The 22,931-nt window shown below is 45.7% G+C and overlaps 1 protein-coding gene across 2 annotated transcripts in view; it reads right to left on the bottom strand.

Annotated features, from left to right (window-relative positions):
• Positions 1 to 2,418: 2,418 nt before the first annotated feature.
• Positions 2,419 to 22,931, bottom strand: part of baiap2a (BAR/IMD domain containing adaptor protein 2a) — a 111,625-nt gene continuing 91,112 nt past the window's right edge. The window contains exons 9-15 of one of the 2 annotated variants that reach the window (XM_063186427.1): positions 22,630 to 22,849; positions 20,437 to 20,638; positions 18,614 to 18,682; positions 16,586 to 16,748; positions 12,733 to 12,770; positions 5,669 to 5,713; positions 4,867 to 4,953 (exon numbers count right to left, since the gene is read on the bottom strand). In XM_063186427.1, the coding sequence (XP_063042497.1) occupies positions 5,686 to 5,713; positions 12,733 to 12,770; positions 16,586 to 16,748; positions 18,614 to 18,682; positions 20,437 to 20,638; positions 22,630 to 22,849 (720 nt within the window). In that variant the 3' untranslated portion in view covers positions 4,867 to 4,953; positions 5,669 to 5,685. Of the gene's footprint in view, positions 4,954 to 5,668; positions 5,714 to 12,732; positions 12,771 to 16,585; positions 16,749 to 18,613; positions 18,683 to 20,436; positions 20,639 to 22,629; positions 22,850 to 22,931 lie in introns of both variants that reach the window. The other variant, XM_063186418.1, reaches the window with a different exon arrangement.

Raw genomic sequence — 22,931 nt, 5'->3', positions numbered from 1 at the left:
ATGAGAGCAAGAGAGGAGGCAAGGCTGATAGAGAGTGACTGTAATCACCACGCTGAACGTTTATTAGCCCTTGGTGGACCTGGGCTTGTAATCAAACTACTTCCTCCCGTCCTGCCTTGTGGTCTCCAGCCTTGCCTAGTAATGTGAGGCTTGATGTCAGTGACAAAGTTCTACTCAATATCTTGCAAAAACACAATTCAAAAGATCATTCCCTTATTTGCAATGGAAATGTTGAATGAGTGGAAATCCATTAAAATGTTGCCTGACAGTACGTTTTCATCGTTTTCATCGCGGAGGCGGGGCAACACCGAGGCAAGAGGAGGATGAGAGGACAGATGGACGTAGTTTGAATCACACCCTTCTTCCTAGTGAGAGTTGACTTGGAGGCCTTGCTTCACCATTCCAGTCAGTGCTGTGCGGTCTCTCTAGTCTCTACCAGAGAGAGTAGAGAGAGAGAGAGGTTCCATTGGCCCATTGTTTCCGGGTTCTATTATTGCAAGGGGGAGGGGGGGAAATCCCCCTTTAGGCAGACCTAGGCAGACCTAAGGACTGTTCTATTCAATGCTAGGAGTATTATGACACGCCCATATAGGCAGACCGGAACCTGGTCATGTTAGGTGCCCATAGCAACCTATTACAGTGGCATATCTCTATATACTTAAAGTCTCTCTAGTCGCTACACTCAGATCCCAGAAGTAGCCAGCAGTAGCAGTGGACGCATGCATGTCGCTCTGTCAGATAGACAAGTCAGCAAACTGTCCAATGAAAGGAACTACATATGTCATTGCTCACAATTATGGATTGTATGGAGACTTCAATAGCCTACTGCCCATTACCCTGGTTCTCACCGGACGTCTCTGTGTGTGTGTGTGTGTGTGTGTGTGTGTGTGTGTGTGTGTGTGTGTGTGTGTGTGTGTGTGTGTGTGTGTGTGTGTGTGTGTGTGTGTGTGTGTGTGTGTGTGTGTGTAGCTCTGGAGCCCCCTGCTGGATCTCCAACACACACATACGAGCAGTGGAGCTCACAAAGCTGCATGGAACTACAGGTTGGGCAAAAGCCAGGCAAACTCTCCATGCCGGTTGCAAATAAATACCCTGCTAGCAATGGCACTGCTGAGTTTTGGATTGCATAGAGGGCGTTATACTTGGAAAGGAAATACACAGTTGTTACATACATACTGTATCAGTCTCCAACTCTTCCGTAAATACAGTTTCCATGCTAGTAGTGTATTGTGAGGAGACGGTTACAACACATGGGGTGGATTCCAATCTGCAGTCTTCCATCCTCCCTTGCTCATTTGCCTGCTTGTGACCTCATGATGATGTCACTGATGACAGAAAATGAATTCAATATCTTGCTAAAGCACAATTGTAGTGTAATTTTCTCATTTGCAATTGGAATAGTGAATGAAAAATAGTCCGCCAAAAGTTGTTGTGGCTAGGCTGACAGCTGGGAAACTTTATTGTTTTCTCCTCGGAGGCAGGGCCAGGTGGTGGGGCGAAGTCACAAGCACAAGTGGAGGACGGGGAGTGCGCAAATTGGAATGCACCCCTGAGCATATACAATGTCCAATATATATAAAAATCTTGCATGTTTCATGTTTTTTTTTTCATCAAGTGAAAAAAAAGCCTTTTCCTCCTACTGTGCCTCCTACTGTGCTCACTCCTCTCCCATTAGTCTGAGCACTTTGGGTCATCTCATTCGGCTTCTCTCACTGTTCAGACTGTGTGTCTCAGCTCTCAGCTGTGTGTTTGCCATCCCAGCCCGATCTACCCCACCATCATCCACAGGAAAAGTGAGCTAACCCAAATTTGAGATTAAAAAAAAAACACAGATGCATTTTGTCAAATACACTGCCTTTTGAAAATATTTGGTATCCAATGCCACTATGCTTTTAAAAAAAAAAATAATAAAACACCTTTTCAGCTCCTCTCAAACCCAAACTTTAATTCGGATTGATGGTGCCCAAAGTGCTAAAAGAGTTTTGTTGCAATTTACACAATTTTTGACTTTTGCATGTTATTATTGGAAATGGCTGTTTAGAGGTCCCATCATCTGTGTGAATTCTTGCCATTCAATTGTTTGAGAGTGAGTTGAAGTCCGCACATCCATATACGTCATTTTGCATCGAAGCTCTTCTTATCTACGGTAGGCTCTCCTGTCCTGGGTCTGGGACAGAGTGCCATCTTGTGGTATAGTAAGGTTAGGAGGGCCAGGATGATTCTAAAGATGATGCTACACATGACAACTTTTTGAGCAATTATTTCTGGGCAACAATACACGAAAAAAACATTTGGACAGATTATCACTGCAACATGTTTATCAAGAGAACTTGGATCAGCAGTGGACAACAGGCTGTTCATATGCAATCAAGCCATCCATGCTGTATTCTTCAACTAATAAACCAGACCAGTTTGTCCTTGTGCTTCTGCGGTTTTCTTTATTTGATTTTGACAGATAATGAATTCCACAGGTTTACTTTCCAGACAAAATAATTCATGTTATTGATTCAATGGAGCATAGCTCTGGGAAACAGATTTTTAAATTAAAATTATTTGAAGATTATAGATTCTCCACACTTTTCAAACATCGTTCATTAAGACAGACGAATTAACAAGGATGAAAAATAAAAGAAACATGTAAAAAATAATACAAATAATAAAAATGGATTCCACTCAAAATCACAAATATAATTCACTATAATATTAGGTGTCTGTAGGACATTCATCAATCTTTCTTTAGTTAACTGAAATTTATGTAATCTCTCTCTCTCTTTTGCTCTCTCTCTCTACACACACACACACACACACACACACACACACACACACACACACACACACACACACACACACACACACACACACACACACACACACACACACACACACACACACACACACACACACACACACACACACACACACACACGTATTCACATGTTTTAGCAATCTGCTCTCTGCATAGTGGTTAATCTCTCTCAAGGTATTTTCAGATAGTCAAAGAACCATGTTGGTGCTGGTTCTGCACCCATCTGTGAAAATCGGACGACAGATGATGGTTCTCAGTGGGCCCCAATTAAAATATAGCTTTTCTATGCAAACCAACAAAAGTTTAAAAAAACTTTGAACACTTGCAAAACCATTTCCCACAGTTTCTAATGGTGGCTGTTTCTATTTGCTATCAGTGTTACTAGTATGGGAGGCGCCCTCAACACTGGGCTGGTCAGTCAGAAAACAGCTTGACCGTAGAGAGTGGATTCGTTATTATAGGTGTGCACATCTACAAACACATTCAACCCCTTTTAAAGTAACTTTTCGGAAAAACAGCTAAAAACCCATCAAGTGGGGAAAAAAGGAACTTCCACACTGAAGTTCAAGACTGAACAGTGTATATTACAAGAACAACATGAAAATGGAAATGAAAAAAAAAATAGAAAAAAAGACAAAAGAGAGTCTAAAATGGTGAAACAAATGTGATGTGTTCAGGAGCTACTTTTTTCCCTTTGCTTAAGCTAGTGTTGTGTACATTTAAAGGATTTCTGTGTTGTGTTTGGAGATCAACAGAGTCGTCCAGAGCACAGTAACTGTAGAGGAAGGCACTGATCCTAAGATGTTCGTGCTCCGGATTTACATACATGTCTAAACTATGCACAAGGTCAAGTCCAGGTCCAGGTCATTGCAAAGGCGTGACAACAGAATCCAATGGTACAAGCGTTGAAACATTGTCGGAAAAAAAGAGGAAACTAATGTTTTACAAGCACTGATCTACGGGTTGATCTTATTTGTGGAACAGACCAGAGGATATTACTATAGTTAACAGCTTTCTACACAGGAGAAGCATTGTAGTCAATACTGATCTTAGCACTTTAGAGTGTGAGTGCATACAGTTCCTGCATTTTTTTCATAGTTTTTCTTTTTTTTTTTATGAAAAAAAAATGAATAGGCTCTCTAACATTTGTATACATGTGAATTGAGCACAGTCACCATGATAACTATAGAGAATTGAGAGAGCTCTGGATGGGGAGAAAGTAAACCTAATGCTGTAATCGAAACATTGAACACGTCAGCTTTAAGGATAAGTACAAGTGGCGAGCAATAGGCTATCTCAATGGCTACCAGTAATCCTTGCCCCTGCATACTGTGTGAGTGTCTGAATAGAAAACAAAGCATATGTACAGTAGAAATGACACGTTTGGAGTCATTACAACTCCTGATTAAATAGGTTAAAAGTTGTTTCAATCTCTAGGGAGACCATCTGTGGGGAAAATAATATTTTGAGATTCATCCTCATCCTCATAATTCACATCAGAGTAGGTGATGTCAAATCTATAATGCTCTCACTCTCTCTCTCACTCAAAAAAGAAAATCACTTTATACATAAAAACTGTACACTTAAAAGGCCCACACTGAGTTGATTTCCATCCAATATGATGCACGAGTTCTATAAAACTATATGATGGGACCACGGTCAGACCTGAAACATCAGCAGTAGCAGTGTGTGGGCCAGAAGTTCGTTGTTCCTTGTCCTTAGTGATGAGGAAGAAGACATCAGCAGACCCTCTCAATCGATCACAGACCAGAGACAGGAGTGGGTAGACATCCGAGCGAGGAGACAGAGTACAAGAGGCAAAAGACAGAAAAAGACGAGAGAACAGGTATTGGGATAGTAGTGCATGAAATAAATGAGAGCAGAGAGAGAGGGGGAGAGCAGAGAGAGGCAGAGAGAGAGGGGGAGAGCAGAGAGAGAGAGAGAGAGAGAGAGAGAGAGAGAGAGAAATAAAGGAAGATAGGGAGAGAGAGAGCATGAAAGGAAGAAAGAGGAAGGAGAAGTGTGGTGGGAGGGCAAGCCAGGGCAGGGTGTTGGCGGATACGTGGTCCTGCCCTGGCTAGTAGTAGAGAGGAGCTGCTCGGTCATCGCTGAAGGTTTGCCTGAAGTAGCCCTCCAATGAGCGGTCACTGCAAGAAAGGTGGAGGGATGGAGGGAAGGAGAGAGGGGGGCAGGGGAACAATACACACATTAGGTCACTTTCAACACTTTGCAAAAAGTAGGACGGGTCCCCTTGGGGTACAGCCTAAATGCTAGTGATTGGAGCGGAATAGGCCCCATCTACAGGCCATCTGACAAAAAGACATTTTTACAGCAATTTGCTATGTCATTTTTTTGATTTTCATGTTTTAAGTACATACTGCTTTGAAGGTGAACAGGAATTCATTTGACATATACTCATGAACTTAGGGCACGTCTACTGTACGACAACTTCTATGGATGGCATTGGAGCCGGCATGCAAATGGTGACAAGGACACTGTGATTAACTTTGGTAGTAAGCTTAGAAAGGGTTGGTGTGTACAGGTACAGTACGTTGACAACAAAGCATGCAGGGTGAGGATTACGGTGAGGATTTTTTTTTTTACCTCCAGTACCCACAGATCTGCCTCCATGACAAACAGTCTCTCGCTGCCACCAGTGACCCCCAGTACTTATGTTGGCGAGAAAGCACAGACAAAAAACCCATCTTCCCAAAGCAAAGGGGACCACTGGCAGCATGAAAAAAGCCCAGTTTCCTTATGAAGCTAGACAGCCAATGAAAGTACAAGATAAAAAAAGAAAGAGAGAGGAGCAAAGGCGCGTGATTGGTCAGCTGGGCGGAGGTGAGGCTGGTGGTGACTTACGGAGGGGTCCTGCCCACTCAGAACCGGGATAATTCTGGACCCAAACTGGAAGGTAAACAGAGTTCCTTGGGTTTGTACAGAACAGCTGATTGTCAACAAAAAAAACCCTTAAAAAAAAAAAAAAAAAAAAAAAACCCAAGACTAGATGTCATGTTTATGGTAAGGCCGAGACAACAGCCAGGCTCTTGCTGGTGCAGATAGCAGGCCGGACCCCAACGGAATCTGGACCAAAGATATAGCTCCAGCTCGTCGGCTGTTGTCTGGGCACAGCATTGACAAGAAGGGCATTCCCACAGCTAGTTAGTTAGTCTGGTTGATTGTTTTGTGCGTAAAAATAATGACCATTAGTTAGTTCACTCATGTTTAGTGACGCTGATACGTTCAAACGTCATCATCGGTCGTAAAGATGAGTGAGGGCAATGCCGACTTCCATTGCTCTCAGGCAGGGTGTGGACACAGTACAGCATGAGTTCACAATATATAGTGTAAAATGAACATTCTACCCATAGCAGTGATGTGTACTTTGTGTAATTTTGTTGAGGTAGAAAAAAGGATCAAGTTGTAGAAAAGACATCTCCAAGGGGAACACATTACTTAATCAACATTGTCAGAACATTCCTAAGAACACACATTAAGGTTTAATCACACACAAATAAAAGGGTTAAATCACACACAAATTAAAGCGTTAAATCACACGCACGCACACACGCACACACAGAAATTGATAACATCACTAAAGCAATTAAAACTCTACGCTCTAAAGTATATTTAGGCTACAAATAAAAAAGAACACGTCCTAAGCAAATGAAAGCCAAAGGATGAGAAAGACAGAGGGCAAGCATACGCAAGCACATGGCTTCACAAGTCATAAATCAACCACGAAAAAAGAAACAACTTGTACCAATAACAAACGGAAAGAAGGAGTGGGGTTCAACGTTTCAGGTAGAATACTCAATTTGAACAGGAAGTATATTCGGTTTCAGGAAGGATATTATAATTGACCAAGAAGTAGAAAGATGTTTGAGGTAGGATACCATAGATATGACCACCAACTTCACCACTCTTTGGTATTGGGACGAATGTCTGAAGTCTTGAGTGCCGCCATGTTTAGCTGGTATAATGCTGCCGTCAATTGTTCAAAATGCGATATGCACATTAGCCTGTAGGTGGCCATAACACATCTATGAAAAACATACAATACCAGCCCAAGACAGTGGCGCCCAGGATTGGGCCACACCAAAAGGCTAAACATGGCATGATCTAGTGTGCATATCTATGGTAGGATACTATAAAGGAATAGGAAGTAGGAAGAGGTTTGAGGAAGGATACTAAAATGGAACAGGAAGTGGATCAAGTCATGTGATCTCCCCTCTCCTGGGAAAATGCATGACGGGGCTACAGATGAACAAAATGGCATTCCAGACAGACCATGAAAACAAGCAATCCATAAAATCCTCTCATTGGAACAAATGGTTTATTAATATATAGATATATGTGAATATATATACTATATTTCAGTCTTTCAGTAAAAAGTCACCATACATTCGAGGTCAATTTTTTTTCTTTTCACGATGGTATTATTTTCTTTCGGTTATTGTTCACAGCATGCAGCTCAGAGTGAAGCTTTTCAATGTGTCAGGTTACAATGATGAGAACTCGAAAGCATGTCGGTGACACTGGTGACACTCACTCCATGAGTGTTTGTGTCCATCTATGAAAATCAGCTCAGAATAATATCGCCACAGTGGTTACAATAGCAGAACTCCAAAGGAACGGCCATTTTGTGGTAAACACACACACACAACGATTAACCAAGTGAGATGGGGAGAACAAGAGACAAATAGAAAGAGACGAGAGGAGGTAGAAAGAAACCGAGAGATCTAGAGAGGAAGAATGGAAGGGAAAGAGAGAGGGAAAGCATGTTTGAAAGTGAGGAAAGAAGACGACGAGAGTTAGACAGAAACAGAGAACAAGAGAGGAAGAATAGTAGAGAAAGACTGTAAAAGAGAGGGGTGAAAAGAAAGAGAGTGTAAAAAAGAAAAGAATGGATCTAAGGTAGACAGTGACTTTTTTATTTTCGCTTGGTATGAAGAGATATGAAGTGTGCGTAACCCTGACTAAGACGTTTTTGGCTCAAAGGAGTCTGTGAATACATTTGTGCATATGTTTAAAGTCCCATAGATCAGTAGTTTTGCTGTAAAGCAGGTGCTGTGGCATGGCCCTGCGAGTTGGCCGTGTGTCTTTGGGCCGTGCCGTAGTGAGCACAGAGATAGCGGATATGGATTAGGGTGTCAAGGATGGTGCTTTTGCATTGCAAACGTTTATTTCGGATTCACAAGTACATCACTAATTCCACCAATTTGTCAGCCAAAAACTGCATGGGGAAGAATGATGCCAATAATAAATCAATGAAATAAAACAAGAGTCCCGAAAAAAGTGATTGGCGATTAAAAAAAAAAAAAAAAAAGATCAAAAAGTAAGCACAGCACATCCTCTGGACAGACACAGTTTCAAAGATTCAGGAAGGGAAGCAACACAAGCACAACTGTCTTCTGAACAGCAACAGACAAGTGAAAGGATCGGCACAACTGAACATTGTTTGGGAGAGAGAGAGGGGGCAGAGAGAGAGAGAGAGAGAGAGAGAGAGAGAGAGAGAGAGAGAGAGAGAGAGAGAGAGAGAGAGAGAGAGAGAGAGAGAGATGCATGGATGGCTTGAGGAGGGGTAGAAAGCAGTTATTTGCTTGTGGCTTCAGAGCACGCTTTATGTCCATCAGCTATTACAAAAAGTCAAAATATTAACAGAAAAAAAACATTTTTGACACTTGGCACAAAGGCTTCACACACACAGAGAAAAACACTTCTTCAGCGGAACGAACAGGACTTTTTTCTTTTGGCACTTTTTCCACATGAAAACAGTCCTTTTTTCCATGAAAAAAACAGCACACAAAAAACTTTAAAAGTTCAGCATCTGTGCACATGCATGAAGGATTAAGCTGTCGGTTTGCACCCCACCCCCCAATCATTTCCTCTCCTGTGTGTTAGGGGGAGAGCACTCCACGTGTGTGTGTGTGTGTGTGTGTGTGTGTGTGTGTGTGTGTGTGTGTGTGTGTGTGTGTGTGTGTGTGTGTGTGTGTGTGTGTGTGTGTGTGTGTGTGTGTGTGTGTGTGTCAGCTGGGGTGGGGAAAGAAATCTGACGGTGACGCTATAACCAATGCCATTGGTTTAGAGCTGAAGAGAGAGTAAAGAAGGGGAGGGGGATAAATAAGAGTGTACGCACAAGCGTGCGTGTGTGTGTGCGCGTATGTCTGTGCGTGTGTGTAGGGGGGAGATTGTGTAGGTGGTCAATAGAAAGAGAGAGAAAGAGAGAAAGAGAGATTCAGAGAAAGTGAAAGAGAAAGAAAAATCAGTGTCTATAAAGCTGCGAGTCGAGCAGACGAGCTGCCGCCATTGCTGCTGCCGCCTTGGCTGCCGCTGCTGATGCTGTGGCACACGCGGCTGCTCCAGCTCCAGCTCCCGCTGCTCCGGCGATGGGCATAGGGGGGTCCCTGCCGGCCTGGCCCCCAAACCACCACACACCACCACTGGCCAGAGCACAGCGCAGCCACCGCAGGACGGACGGACGGAGCAGGGATGGAGCACGCAGAGGAGGAGAGGAGAGGAGGATAGGGAGGAGGAGGAGGAGGAGGAGGAGGAGGAGGAGGAGCAGCAGGAGAGGGGGAGGAGGAGGAGCAGGAGGAAGGCAGGAGGGCAGAAGGAGGGGAGGAAGGAAGGAAGAGAGGACAGAAAGGAGGGATGAGACTGGCCTCCTCCACTGAGGAAGGGGATGAGTGGAGGCCGAAGGCTGGGAGGGATAGGAAGGAGAGCTGGAGGTAGGGAAGGGCACGGTGGGTGAGGGCAAGAGTGGAGGGGAGGGTGGAGGGGTCAAGGAAGGAGGACTGGGAGGGAGGAGGAGGGAGGTGAGCAGTTGGGATGGGTTGGAGCATTGGTCAGCAGGTACACGGGAAAGGAGGGAGCTGAGAGGTTGAGGAGGGTACGGGCTTATTAATAGGTAAAGGTTCGAGGAAGAGGGACGGAAGATGGGTAGACGTGGGTCGGGCTGGGGTGGAGAAGAGGGAGAAGTTATAAAAAGTCAAGGGGTGGGTGGTTGGAAATGAAGGGGTATTGGTTAACAGGTGAAGGCATAAGGAGGGGGTTCAGGGAGGTAGGGGGTGCGGGTACAGGTGGAGTTAAGGTGTTGGAGAACAGGTGAAAGGGTAAATAAGTAGGGCAGGAGGGAAAGGGAGGAATGGGGGCAGGAAGGAGGAGAGAGGGGAGGGGGATGGAGGGGCGTTGCCCCTGTGCTATCCGGAGCTGTCTGTGTTCTCTCTTTAAGTCTGTCTGTGCTCACACTGTCGAAATCAATTTGCCATCGGAACTGTGGAACAAAGAGAGAAGGAATCGTGCCAGGTGGAACACACTCGGACAGAGGAAGAGAAATGGTGAGAGATAGACTGACAGACAGACGAAGATGGCCATGGATGAGAGGACAATGAAGAGAGAGAGAGAGAGAGAGAGAGAGAGAGAAGGAGAGAGAGAGAGAGAGAGAGAGAGGGAGAGAAAAAAAACAGCCAGAGAGCTAGTAGTGAGAGTAAGAGAGAGAAAGACAAAGGAAGACCACAAGACGGAGAAACAGAGGAAGAAAGAAAGAAACAAAGAAGGAAGGAAAGAGAGCAGGAGAGAGAAAGAAAGAACGAAAGAGATAGAGATTCCCATTTAGATGCCTTCCCCTTTTGCCTCCAGTAAGCCCAGGGAACTCTGGGTAATAGGCCATCCTACCTGATCGGACCTATAAAGCTCTGCCTCACTGCGGCCCAGCCGTGGCTTAGTCGGCTGGGCACAGGACTACTACGCGGGCGAACCAGGATCGATTCCCGACCCGGGTCATCCGCCGATCCTCCCCCGTCTCTCTCTTCCACTCACTTCCTGTCCCAATCTTCACTGTCCTGAATAAAGGTGACCCCCCCCCACCCCCGCCAAAAAATAAAATAAGCTTTGCCTCACCGCAGTTCTCTAACGATACATTCAAATGTATATGCATATTCAAACTGCCACTCTGTGCGAGATTACGCAGGGCTCAAGTTATCATCACACTTATTTTCCAACTACACTCATACTGTATTAGTAAACACTAATGATGACAGTGCCCGTGATGACACTGTCTGCATGACATTGAGAGACACTACACAGTTCGACATCGTGCAGTGTTTATAAAGATGAAAGGCATTTAAGATAATAAGTAGAACGTAAGCAATAAGGCGAAGGAGGACCTTTGAAGACTACTAATGCAGAGAAGGCGACTCATTAGAGAGGATATCAAAGCGATCCGGCACACTGAGGGGCTGGGTGAGCCAAGTTAGTTGGCGCCTTTGGGGTGACTCTCAACTCCAACAGTGCCGCTCGCTGAGGCTAAAAATACAGGCGAGCCGAAGAAATGGGCTGCATGAGGGCTGGGCTCCCATTTGGAGAGAGAGAGAGAGAGAGAGAGAGAGAAAGAGAAAGAGAAAGAGAAAGAGAAGGGTGGGCGAGAAAAAGAAGGGCAGGCAGAGAGAGAGAGAGAGAGAGAGAGAGAGAGAGAGAGAGAGAGAGAGAGAGAGAGAGAGAGAGAGAGAGAGATAGAAATAGAGATAGAGAGATGACGAATAGAGGTAAAAACCATTGCCATCTGCTGGGGGTTGTGTTTGTGTGAGGCCTGTGCTGAGATTTTGGGTTTGGAGATATTATGGGGACATATTTCAGTGCAAGTCAGTAGGCACGAGCGATCTCAGCATTAAAAGAACAGTGCCGCTTGCAGTGTCACTTAAAATAGGCCAATTCATCCCGAAAATGGGACGACTTCCCTCATTTCCCTATTTGGCCTGCTTTTGGGTTTCGTTGCCATCCCAAAAAAAGGGCATCTACTCTGTGCGGCATCTACGGTGTTTCTATATGATAATCATATCACTCCAGGCTCTTGACTTTCACAGACATATCCAATATCTCACAAACCAACAGCAAAGAACCCTTGTACAGTGCAGTACACGTACGTTGATACTGTACATCCACACAAACGCCATTCTGAACAAATGACAATGGGGTCACTGGAATCAACTATTGACGTTTGTCATCAGATGGGGTGGCCACTTCACAATGTTTACAGTAAGAGACATGGAGATGCACGCAGAAAGACAGTCACAGCCAGAGAACACAGCTCTGGACACACGGTACACAGTACAATAGTGGACTCTGAATGGGGTTGACAAGAGACAACCCAACCAACCCAATCCACTAAATACACAGCCCAACCCCCACACATCCCATCTCTCACTACCATTCTCGTCACATGCTGAAATGCTCTCACCTTCAAATGATCACGAAACGGGTAATTGATTTGACCAGCAGACGCCAGGCGCTACGGACACAGCTAATGCCAGTCTTGTATTAATTAAATACAATTGCTATTTAATGTACAAGCCAAGGATATGCATTTTTAGGTAATCCAGTAAAAAAAAAAAAATCTGACAATTGTGGCATTGGCTGTGGTTGCACCACCCTGAAGTCTGCTGCTAAAAAATGACAATGGATCCGATCTTGCCCTATCTTGTTCACTAAAGGCTCACAGACACAAAGACATGGCAAACACGCACAGGCTGACACAGACACGCAGTACCGTGCAGTACTCAACGCCCTGGCTGTAGAGCTCACTCTAATCCACACTCAGACACATTAAACCTACTCCCTCACAGCTACATATACATAGAGAGAACGTAGGCCCTCGACAACACGGTCACGAGCTAACTCCTTACAACTTCAACCCTTTATCTTAATCAGTACACAAGTGAGCACATGCATAGTGCTGGCATATCCGCGAGCAGAAGCGTGCAAGAGCTGAGAGAGGACAGTGAGGGAATGAGGAAGGTAAGTTAAAGCGCTGAGGGCGACTTATCTAAAAACTTATGTATCTAAGAGAAAAGGAGAAAAGATCTAACCATACATACTTCTACACACTCGACATTGACAACGAGAGCCAGTTGACAAAACAGTCTTACCTTGTGGCAAAGCGGCTATCATATTCCTCCGGTGCAGGCTGAAATGCAGAGACAAATCAGTTGTTAGAACAGACGTGGTCTCGAGGCCAACAGGTGTCAGCATGAGGGTTTTTTTTTTTTTTAGTTGGCAGTACAGTAGAGTTGAACAGAAGAACTTAAGTTCTACAAATGAACTTAATTAAACTTAACTGTACTTAAGGTATGGAAAAAGACCAAAAAGAACATTTATCCCAAATCTTTCGCAATGTACACCACTCTGTGATTAAGCCATGTCATTGTACTTCACCTGTAGTGCTTGACGCATGCAAGTGGCCATGAAATGTCCACAGATTCAAACTTAGTCTGTGGCCATTTCATAAAAATATCCCATCCTTCCCTCAGCCACTTGCATCCATCCTCCTTCTTTCAAAAAGTCCATCAATAAAGGGGAAAACCCAAAACACATACAATTTCTTACATACAGCAGGCCTACTGGTACTTGGAATTGAGAACCCTGTTAGCAGGAACAAAACACCTGCCAAACCAACCGAGGCTTGGAATATGATCATTCCAAGTTTGATGAAACACGTGGGGACACCTGCTGATGATTCAATTGGAATTGCAGTGAGGCAGATGTACAACAAACACACAAACAAACAAACATACACCTCAAGTGACAACAACTGAAGCTTCATCATGTTCTGTCATAAAGTACAGTCGCAACACTTGTGTCCATCTCTGGAGTTCGTCATCTAAGCCGACTGCTCCATCTTTGGTAGCAGGGGGATTTAGATTGACAGTCACAAGTGACCAGAAGCTGACCAGGAGTGGAGAGGATGAGGAGGTGACTTGAAAAGCCAACACACACACGCACACAAGTACGCATGCACACACACGTACAGTACACAGTACACACGCACGCACGTACGCACACACACACCTGTGCTAAGTGTCTATAGTAGGTCAGTGCTGCTGCTGCTAATGCTTGTTTTGAGCAGCAGAGGGCGGTGTTGTGAGGGATTTGGTACAGTAGTTCCTGCAGTATGACTCATGAGTTGCCGAGTGTGTGCACACAGCCAGCCATAATAGTCAGCTACAGGAGAGGAGTAGAGGAGGAAGAAGAAGAAGAGGAGGAGGAGGATGGGGAGGAGAAGGCTGAGAGACGTAGTAGAAGAAGAAATCACCTCTGCTCCCTTCCTCCTAAACTAACTAGTAGGCCACTGGGCTCCTTCCTCCTCCTCTGCTACTGTGCTCCCTTCCTCCTGCTCCTCCTCCTCCTCCGCTACTGTGCTCCCTTCCTCCTGCTCCTCCTCCTCCGCTACTGATCTCCCTCCTCCTCCTCCTCCTCCTCCTCCTCTGCTACTGTGCTCCCTTCCTCCTGCTCCTCCTCCTCCTCCGCTACTATGCTCCCTTCCTCCTGCTCCTTCTCCTCCTCCTCTGCTACTGTGCTCCCTCCTCCTCCTCTGCTACTGAGCTCCCTCCTCCTCCTCCTCCTCCTCCTCCTCCTCCTCCTCTCCTACTGTGCTCCCTCCTCCTCCTCCTCCTCCTCCTCCTCCTCTCCTACTGTGCTCCCTCCTCCTCCTCCTCCTCCTCCTCCTCCTCCTCCTCCTCCTCCTCCTCTGCTACTGTGCTCCCTCCTCCTCCTCTGCTACTGTGCTCCCTCCTCCTCCTCCTCCTCCTCTACTACTGTGCTCCCTCCTCCTCCTCCTCCTCCTCCTCCTCCTCCTCCTCTGCTACTGTGCTCCCTCCTCTTCCTCCTCCTCCTCCTCCTCCTCCTCTTCTACTACTGTATTTCCACCTACTCTGCAGCCTACTGCATTTCTCTTTCAAAGAAAACACTTGTCTTGGTGTTCATTTGAGGGTGTGTGGTGTGGGAGTGAGTAGATGTGTAAAAGTGTGAATGTGTGTAGTAGATATAAAAAAGTTGATGTCATTGTGTTAATACAGTGGCCGTATAAATTGTGTGTGTGTGTGTGTGTGTGTGTGTGTGTGTGTGTGTGTGTGTGTGTGTGTGTGTGTGTGTGTGAGCTAGTGAGTGTTAGTGAGTGAGCAAGAGAGAAAGTTGGGGAGGGAATTAAGTAATTTTCTATACCATACACTTTTCAATTATGTCAATTTTACGGTGGCTTCGCAACATCCGAGCCATTTGTACTGTAAAGCGCAAGCCGCAGAGCATTACAAAGTGAAACAATTTTGCACGAACGAGAAAAAAAGTAATTGGCTGGCTTTCCATGAACCCTTATGGGGCGGTTTTCAATGACGTAGAGGACAAAGTCTCTTTCCATTAAGCGTCTCCATATTGGCATACCAATTGCTGAGCCTCTGGACACAAACAACAAGCTTTGTTAACCGCTGTCAATTACCACCCGAATAGAACTAATGAAAAAAATACAGAAAAAAGAAAGACAGAAAAGAAAGAAAGAAAGAAAGAAAAAATGAAAGACCGAAAGAAAGAAAGAAAGAAAGAAGAGAAAATGGAGGCAAAAAAACAAGGTGGTAAAAGGCAATCGTGTCATGACATCTCCGCCTCAGCAGGAGCACCAATAACAGCAGTAGCAGCAGCAGCTGTGCCTCATGGGAAAAGAGAAAGTGACAGAGGCACAAAGTCAGGTGGCAGCAGGTGACCGCTGCCTGCCTCGCTGCCTTCCAGGCTGCCCCCATGGCCGGGCTGTCTTGGTGCCTCTCTGCCTCCCAGCCTGAATCATTGCCTCCCCCTGCCTGCCTTGCTGGCTTGATGCCTCCCTGCCTCATTGCCTGCCCCTGGCTCCAAGCCTGTCATTGTATCACTGGTCCGCATCTGCTAGTCAGGCCGCCCCCTCCTAGTGACGCAACACCTTCAGCGTTGGTTCTAGTCAGACCAGGAGCAGTACTAATATCGTTTCGGATCTCCGGAAAAATCGGGAACTCCTCCCACTTTGTTGGGAATCAAGCAACCGATAGCAAACCAAGGGAGCCGGGTCAACCATGCCGTTTGGGAAATTGTTATGCTCTTGTTATGCTCAGGGCAGAGAGGGTGCCTCTCTGCCCTGCCTCCCCCCACCCCCCCCGGTACAGTAGAGGTAGAGGTAGAGGCAGCACTAGCTTCCCAGGAGGGGACAGACTGTGATTTTCTTTCCTTTCCTTTCCTGCTGCTGCTGTTCCTCCGTAATCAAGTGGACAAGTGGAGGCCTGCTGCTGCTGCTGCTGCTGTTGCTGCTGCTGCTGCTGCTGCTGCCACGGGCGACGCTGAACTTTTATACCACACCCGCCACCGAACGCATTCCCCACCGGAACCGATCGGGAGGAAGCCGCAATCGGAAGGGAGAATAAATGAACGGGAAGGCGATTCATTTCCACAGCGAGCGAGCGAGTAAAGGATAATTAGACGGCAATAATTAGAGGTAAATGTGCTAATGAGCCAGATCGGGAGTGAGACGACTTGCACTCTGACGAGGTGATTTGTGAACAACTGTGAGCCTGACACTCTAGGCTTAGATCCAAAAAGGGGTTCCCAACAGACACATTTTTGGAATCACTGCTGTAGTACATGGTTGGCATAATAATGCCTTCGTTGGAGGTATGTGTTGGTCATTCAACATTTTATTTATGCATTTGCCCTCAACAACATTTAATGAATGGTTGTGATGTTTTCATTTTACGGAAAGTAAGAGGAAAGAGGGTGGGCGTGTTAATGTGTGTGTGTGTGTGTTAGAGAGAGAGGGAGAGGTGTGTGTGTGTGTGTGTGTGTGCACGCACTAGATAGTTGTATGTGCATGTGCATGTGCATGTGTATGTATGTATGCATATGTGTTTCTGTGTCTGTATGCGTATGCACGTGTGTGTGTGCATGTACTGTATGTCCAGTATGTGCCATGCGATGCGATGCGATGCGTACCGGCACCGGTCCTCCTGCGAAGCCGGCCATGCTGTATGGTCGCGGGCGCGTCTGTGTGAGGCTCTGGGCCAGCAGGCGGGCGGTCAGGCCGTAATCGGGGGCCGGCAACAGGTCATCCCTCTCCAGCAGGTTACCAGTGCTGCTGCTCTTCCCATGGTGCAAGCTGTAGGGCACACAGACACAGACACACACACACACACACACACACACACACACACACACACACACACACACACACACACACACACACACACACACACACACACACACACACACACACACACACACACACACACACACACACACACACACACACACACACACACACACACAAAGATATGCACACACAAAGACAGACACAGACCTGTTAGTAGTGGTCTATCCGGGCGACAGACAAAACACCCCATACAACACCAGTGAAAAGGAATATCAGGGAGCACACAAGCACGCACGCACGCGCATGTACGCGCAGACACGCACACGCACGCGCATGCACACGCACACGCGCACACGCACATACGCACACACGCACACACAGTATTCTAAAACAGGAGAAGGCATACGCAAAAAAGCTGACAGCCATAGCTACTGTGACTTCAAAGCTCTTGCGAGTGCTGGTCTGGTGGTCTACTTGCCTAGTAAACTAAATTCTCATAGGGCTGGCAAAACCAGCATATTTCAAACAGATCTGAATGCTACTGCTTGAAGCTACAATCAATCAGAGAATTGATTCAGAGAATGTGAATCATATGAAGACCTCAATGGCCTAAACCTTGTGGTGTCATGGAATAAAACAAAAGAAAGAAAAGTTGAAAGTTGATGGCCCATTTGAGAGAGAATGCCATCACTGGGATTATGGACTTGCTCTAGCACAGGGGTTCCCAAACTTTAGCATGTCAATGCCCCCCATATACCGGTAGATTCTGGCGAAGGCCCCCTTTATGTGGGTTGCACTATACAATTTTTTTCTGTGTGCCCCCTTTTACAACTAATGTCTATGTCTGTGAGACAATGCCCCATTAATAACAATAATTGAAGTAATGTTCAGATATGCAATAGATTATTATAATGCTGTACTTCCCTAATGGGGATATTGTTTAGGTTATATTTGGTTTATTTTGGTTTGCGTTAGTTATTCAGTTTATTCAATAATTCATTTTGTTTTGCTATATTTTTCCTGCCAACCTGCCGCGGCCCCCCTAGCACCCCCTCGCGGCCCCCCAGGGGTCCCCGGCCCCCACTTTGAAAATCACTGCTCTAGCATACCCATGGCTCTCTTGCGCTGTGGTCAGAGTGCAGGTTGACCGCAGTACCCCAACATTTGAGTTTGAGTTGCAGTAACTTCTCTGCCAACTTCCCGACAGCCCATACACCCTCTCCAGGGTCTCCTCCCGGTTTCTGGCACCATAACAGAATATTCTCTCCCCCTGTCAACTCATAATCATTAGTGGTGACAGTTGTGCGCACTGCTTGTGAACAGGCAGCGGGAGTCCTTGGGTGCTTAGAGCAGTGCTGCTCTCCAAAATTATCCTCAATTGTGGCTGACGGGCCATCAGCCGAGTTAGGAGGAAGGCGGGCCGCCATCTTTTACGCAAAACAGTTTTTTTTTCACCTTCGCATCCTGCACAAGCCGACATGGCCTAGTTTGAGATTGAGCGCACTGCCGTGACTCCTGATTGTAATTGAGCTGGCAATGTTGGAAACTTTTGTACGTGCGTAAACACATGCGAGCACACACACACACACACACACACACACACACACACACACACACACACACACACACACACACACACACACACACACACACACACACACACACACACACACACACACACACACACACACACACACACACACACACACACACACACACACACACACACACAACTAAAAAGTCAGTCAGGCCTCGTGGGTATTACAACATGCAAGGCAACCTACAGCGGAGAAATGATTTATGTAAGAGTGATGCAGCTAATGTTGTGAGGAGGACGGGTTGGTATGTGGGATGCACAGTACAATACTTACTTGACTCTCAGTTTCTCATTGTCACTTTCCGGCAGCACACGCGTATACGAGAAGGGGAACCAGCCTCGCCTGAGGGGAAGAGAGGCAATTACCTTAGAGACTTAACGAAGAAGAAGAAAAAAACGCTACAGCAACATATACTGTATATAGTGCGCATTGTGCAATTACTAGGAGGCAAGCAATACTTAGCCAATGCTGCGGTGTTAATTCAACACTTCAAGATTTACTTGTTTTAACACTAGTAGTGTTGTTCTTAACATGTACGTAAATGTTAGCCTGGCAACTCCCATACTGCCTTTAGTTCTACACAATCGTTTCGATCTGAAAGACTTGTGATTAGGTCTGGTGTTAACCAGGCAACATAAATGTTGAGTTAACACGTCAAAATGTAGTAAGTATTGCTAACCAGCATCTGGGGTTCAAAACGAAACGTGAAAACAACCCATTTGCGGGTCAGTTGATTTGAACTCCGTTTTGTGCTAGCTGTTGGATTTGGCAGAAAACAAGACATATTTCAAGGCTTGCCTCGTAGCCCAGGCGGGATATAACAGCCGTGTGGCCGTCAGAGTGAAAATGCCAGCAGTGGACCCCAGCATAACCCTATTTCCAGAACATTTCTTGGATGCTCATGACAAGTTTGCTCTTTTAAGCCTACCCTCCTTTCGAACATAACACAGTGTACCTTCAACTAATGAAACATCCTTGATTCAGGAGTATAACATACTGAACTCTTTGGAATTCATGTCAAGATTATTGTAAGATAAAAAGGGTTTAATTCTAGGCAGCATGGACCAGATGCTTGTTTTTGTGCTGCCTGAGCATTGTGGGTAAGTCTGAGAAACACATCGTTGAAGACTTCAAAAGCTGCAATAGATTTAGGCTGCTTACACCTTGTTCTTTTTGTTCTCGTTATATTATGTATATGTGCACTGGGTCGTTATACATCATCTTCTTCTGCTTCTCATTATTTTATGTGTACATTTACAGTATAGGTATATATTACTATTAAAGCGTAGGCCTACATCTTGTTCTCGTTATATTATGTATATATTTAAGTTAACGTACAGTATATAGAGTATATATATACTGCTATTACAGCTTACATCTTGTTTTTCCTCGTTCTCCTTATATTATGTGTAAAGAAAATATGTACAGTTAGTTGTTATTACAGCTTACATCTTGTTCTTGTTGTCGTTCTATTATGCATTTGCAGATGGGCCCATGTCCAGTATATGCATATATTGCTATTACAGCTTACATCTTGTTCTTCTCATTCTAGTTATATTATCTATACAGTATATATGTATATGTTGTTCTTCTCGTTTTTGTTATATTTTGTATATACTGTATGTACAGTATGTATATTGCTATTACAGCTTATATCTTGCTCCCCTCGTTCTCGTTATATTATGTATATATGTAGAGTATACTGCAGGGGTAATAAATTATATTTCAATGAGGGCAATTTTTTCAAATTCCTCCCAGTAAAGGGGCCGAACTATACATATGTATTATGGTTGCCGACTGTCAATAAAAAAAATATGGGAGACTTCATTGAAGTGGAGGGTCTGGGAGTCCTCCCCCAGAAAATTTTGCATTTCTTAGATGTAATTTCCTGCATTTTAACGTCCCGTGTCCCGTTTCAGCATGATAACGGAGCCCATACGTTTATCTCTAAATTCCAAAAAACGATTCTGTATTTGAAAGGGTTTGTGGGAGGCCAGAACCTTGCTGTCCAAGGGCCGCATCTGGCCCCAGGGCCGCCATTTGAATAGCCCTGGTATACTATATATATATATGTATATGTTGCTATTGCAGCTTACATCTTGTTCTTCTCGTTCTCGCCGTAGTGCCAGCCGTCGCGGGCCTCGGGCACCAGCAGGGTGATGAGGTCGCCCTCGGTGAAGCTGAGCAGCGTGCTGTTGTCGCCGGCGGCGTGCGAGAAGATGGCCTGTACGCGGGCGCGCCCGTTCTTCTCCAGCCCCGCCGCCATGGAGCTCGACCGCGGCAGGGTCCGCGTCTCGCCTGCAGGGGGAAACAAAGAAACAGACAAACAAACAAATGAATACAATTGGCAGACCTTTGCTAAGGCAGGTCCATTCCACACTATGATGATGAGTTAAAAGGTTCTCATCTCACCTGCAGGGGAAAATGAATGAAAAATAACAAAAAAAAACCCTGACAAATAAATCAACATAAATCAAATAAGATACAAAATAGCTGGTTGAGCACTGAAACCCTGTAAGCCTCTGCCAAGGGCAAGGAAGCTCAATGTCACCCTATACTGTATTTCTTTCTAGCCGTGATAATACACCAAAGTTCTCAAAAGGGGTGCCCTCCTGTGGCAGTAACGTCTTTCAAAGTAGTCTGGATGGATCAGCTCCCTCCCCATCCTGAAGAACTCATCAAAATCCATCTAACCTCTTAAGTGAGGCTGTTGGCAAACAATCAAACCCACTTATGAAGGAAAAATTCAACACAACCTCGTTAGAAGAAGTAAATCTGTATATTAATGCCAAAAGAACAAATATGACCCATAGGAGGCGCCTTGCTACTGCCTTGCTCCTCCTCATCCTCCTCACCATCATCATCATCATCTTCATCGTTCTCGCCTACTGTACACTACACCCACTGCTCTGGTCCCTTGAGTGCAGAATCAATGCAGACCTCAAAGGCAGAACCAAGACCTGTGATATGTAATCAGACGTACAGCTCTGCAATTCTCTCACATCTTTCTTTTTTTATTGCACAAGTTTCTCCCACCTCAGACTGACTTCACATCTACTGTAGAAGCTGCAGTAGCTAGCAGGTCACAGATGGGGGAAAAGATACTACATTAAAAAAACACAACATTCACCACTGCTCCACTTTCACCATTCCTGGAGACAACTGGTCCATCATGGTTGTTATGACTAAGCTGCAATCATTTCCCCTCAGTAACAATCATGCTGTGGAGTTGGCTCCACCAGGTTCTATGTCTTTTAGTGCAGTATGCTCATGTATGCTCATTTAGGTCAGCTCTGGCATCATGTATCTGACAGCCCCCTCAGAACCAGATGAAGTTATGGGACACCTCTCTGCAACCCCCATTGTCTTTAGGTTACATCACATCAGTGTTTCCAGATTGGGCCGTTTCCCACCCAATTGGGCTGCTTAGGATGGGTGTCTGCGGGGTAAAAAAGGGTAAAGATGGCATTTGAGTGGGTTGTTCTGTCGATTTATGTCCAGAGACATCAATAGAATTTAGTTGAAATCGGGCAGGATTTAGTGTTTCCAGGCGGGTTTTGAGCATTTTGTTGGACTGGACATCAGTCTCATCTGGCAACCCTGTATCACATACCATTCCATCAAAAAGGTAGCTCCTGATTCAACAAGTGGTAGGTACGGGGGCCCCATCAGTGATTTTACCCTGGGGCCCTGTGTGCAATTCTTCTGGCACAGAGGAATACAACACACCTCTCCATACCCGTATCTCACTTTTAATGGAAGCCGTTAGGACATTCTAACATGGCCTTACAGGACACTTAGCTGATGCTTTTTATCCAAACAAACATTCAGTTATTACAGGGTACTGGTTAGTGCCAGTACTAATGTGGTGTCAAAGAAGTAGTGCTTTTGGAAGGTGCAATTACATTAAAGGAAAATTATACTCTGTCCAGACACTCGGTTGACTTAAAAAGTGAAAACAGACTTTATTTTGTGGGCTAATGCATTAAAAACATCGTGTCGAAACCTAGAAATAACTGCTTTTGTGACAGTCACAGAGTCATGTAGTAAGTAGTAAGCGATCCACCATCATCTTAAATCTATTGGTAATGGGCTGCATTTAGAGAATAGTACTTTTCCACTCCTTCAAGCACTCAAACCACTTAACATGCATGTCTCACACTCACCCATTCACACTCACATTCACACACTGGTGGCCATGGCTTCCACACAGGGTACCACCCTGCCACCAGGAGCACTTTGGGATTAAGCATCTTGCTCAAGGACACATCAAGGGCGCGCGTTCTTACCCACTCCCGGGGTCTTGTTCTTGGCAGGGGCGGGCCGGCGGACGGGCAGGGTGTTGGAGTAGACGTCGCTGACCTGCCTCTGGGGGGGCGGCTGGGCCTGGCTCTGGGGCTGGGGGGATGGGGGCCGGCCCTGGGTCACGCCGGCCTCGCCCCAGAATTCCTCGCCCTGCACCCCCGTCGTGCCGTTCACCATGGACATGCCATCCGGGCCCATCAGCCTCTGTAGACCACACACACACACACACACACACAGACACACACAGACACACACAGACATACAGACACACAGACAAACACACAGA

Source organism: Engraulis encrasicolus, chromosome 2, assembly GCF_034702125.1.
Source record: "Engraulis encrasicolus isolate BLACKSEA-1 chromosome 2, IST_EnEncr_1.0, whole genome shotgun sequence".
NCBI classification, from domain to species: domain Eukaryota; kingdom Metazoa; phylum Chordata; class Actinopteri; order Clupeiformes; family Engraulidae; genus Engraulis; species Engraulis encrasicolus.
The sequence above is the reverse complement of the archived record's forward strand: the minus strand, read 5'-3'. Positions and strand labels throughout refer to the sequence as shown.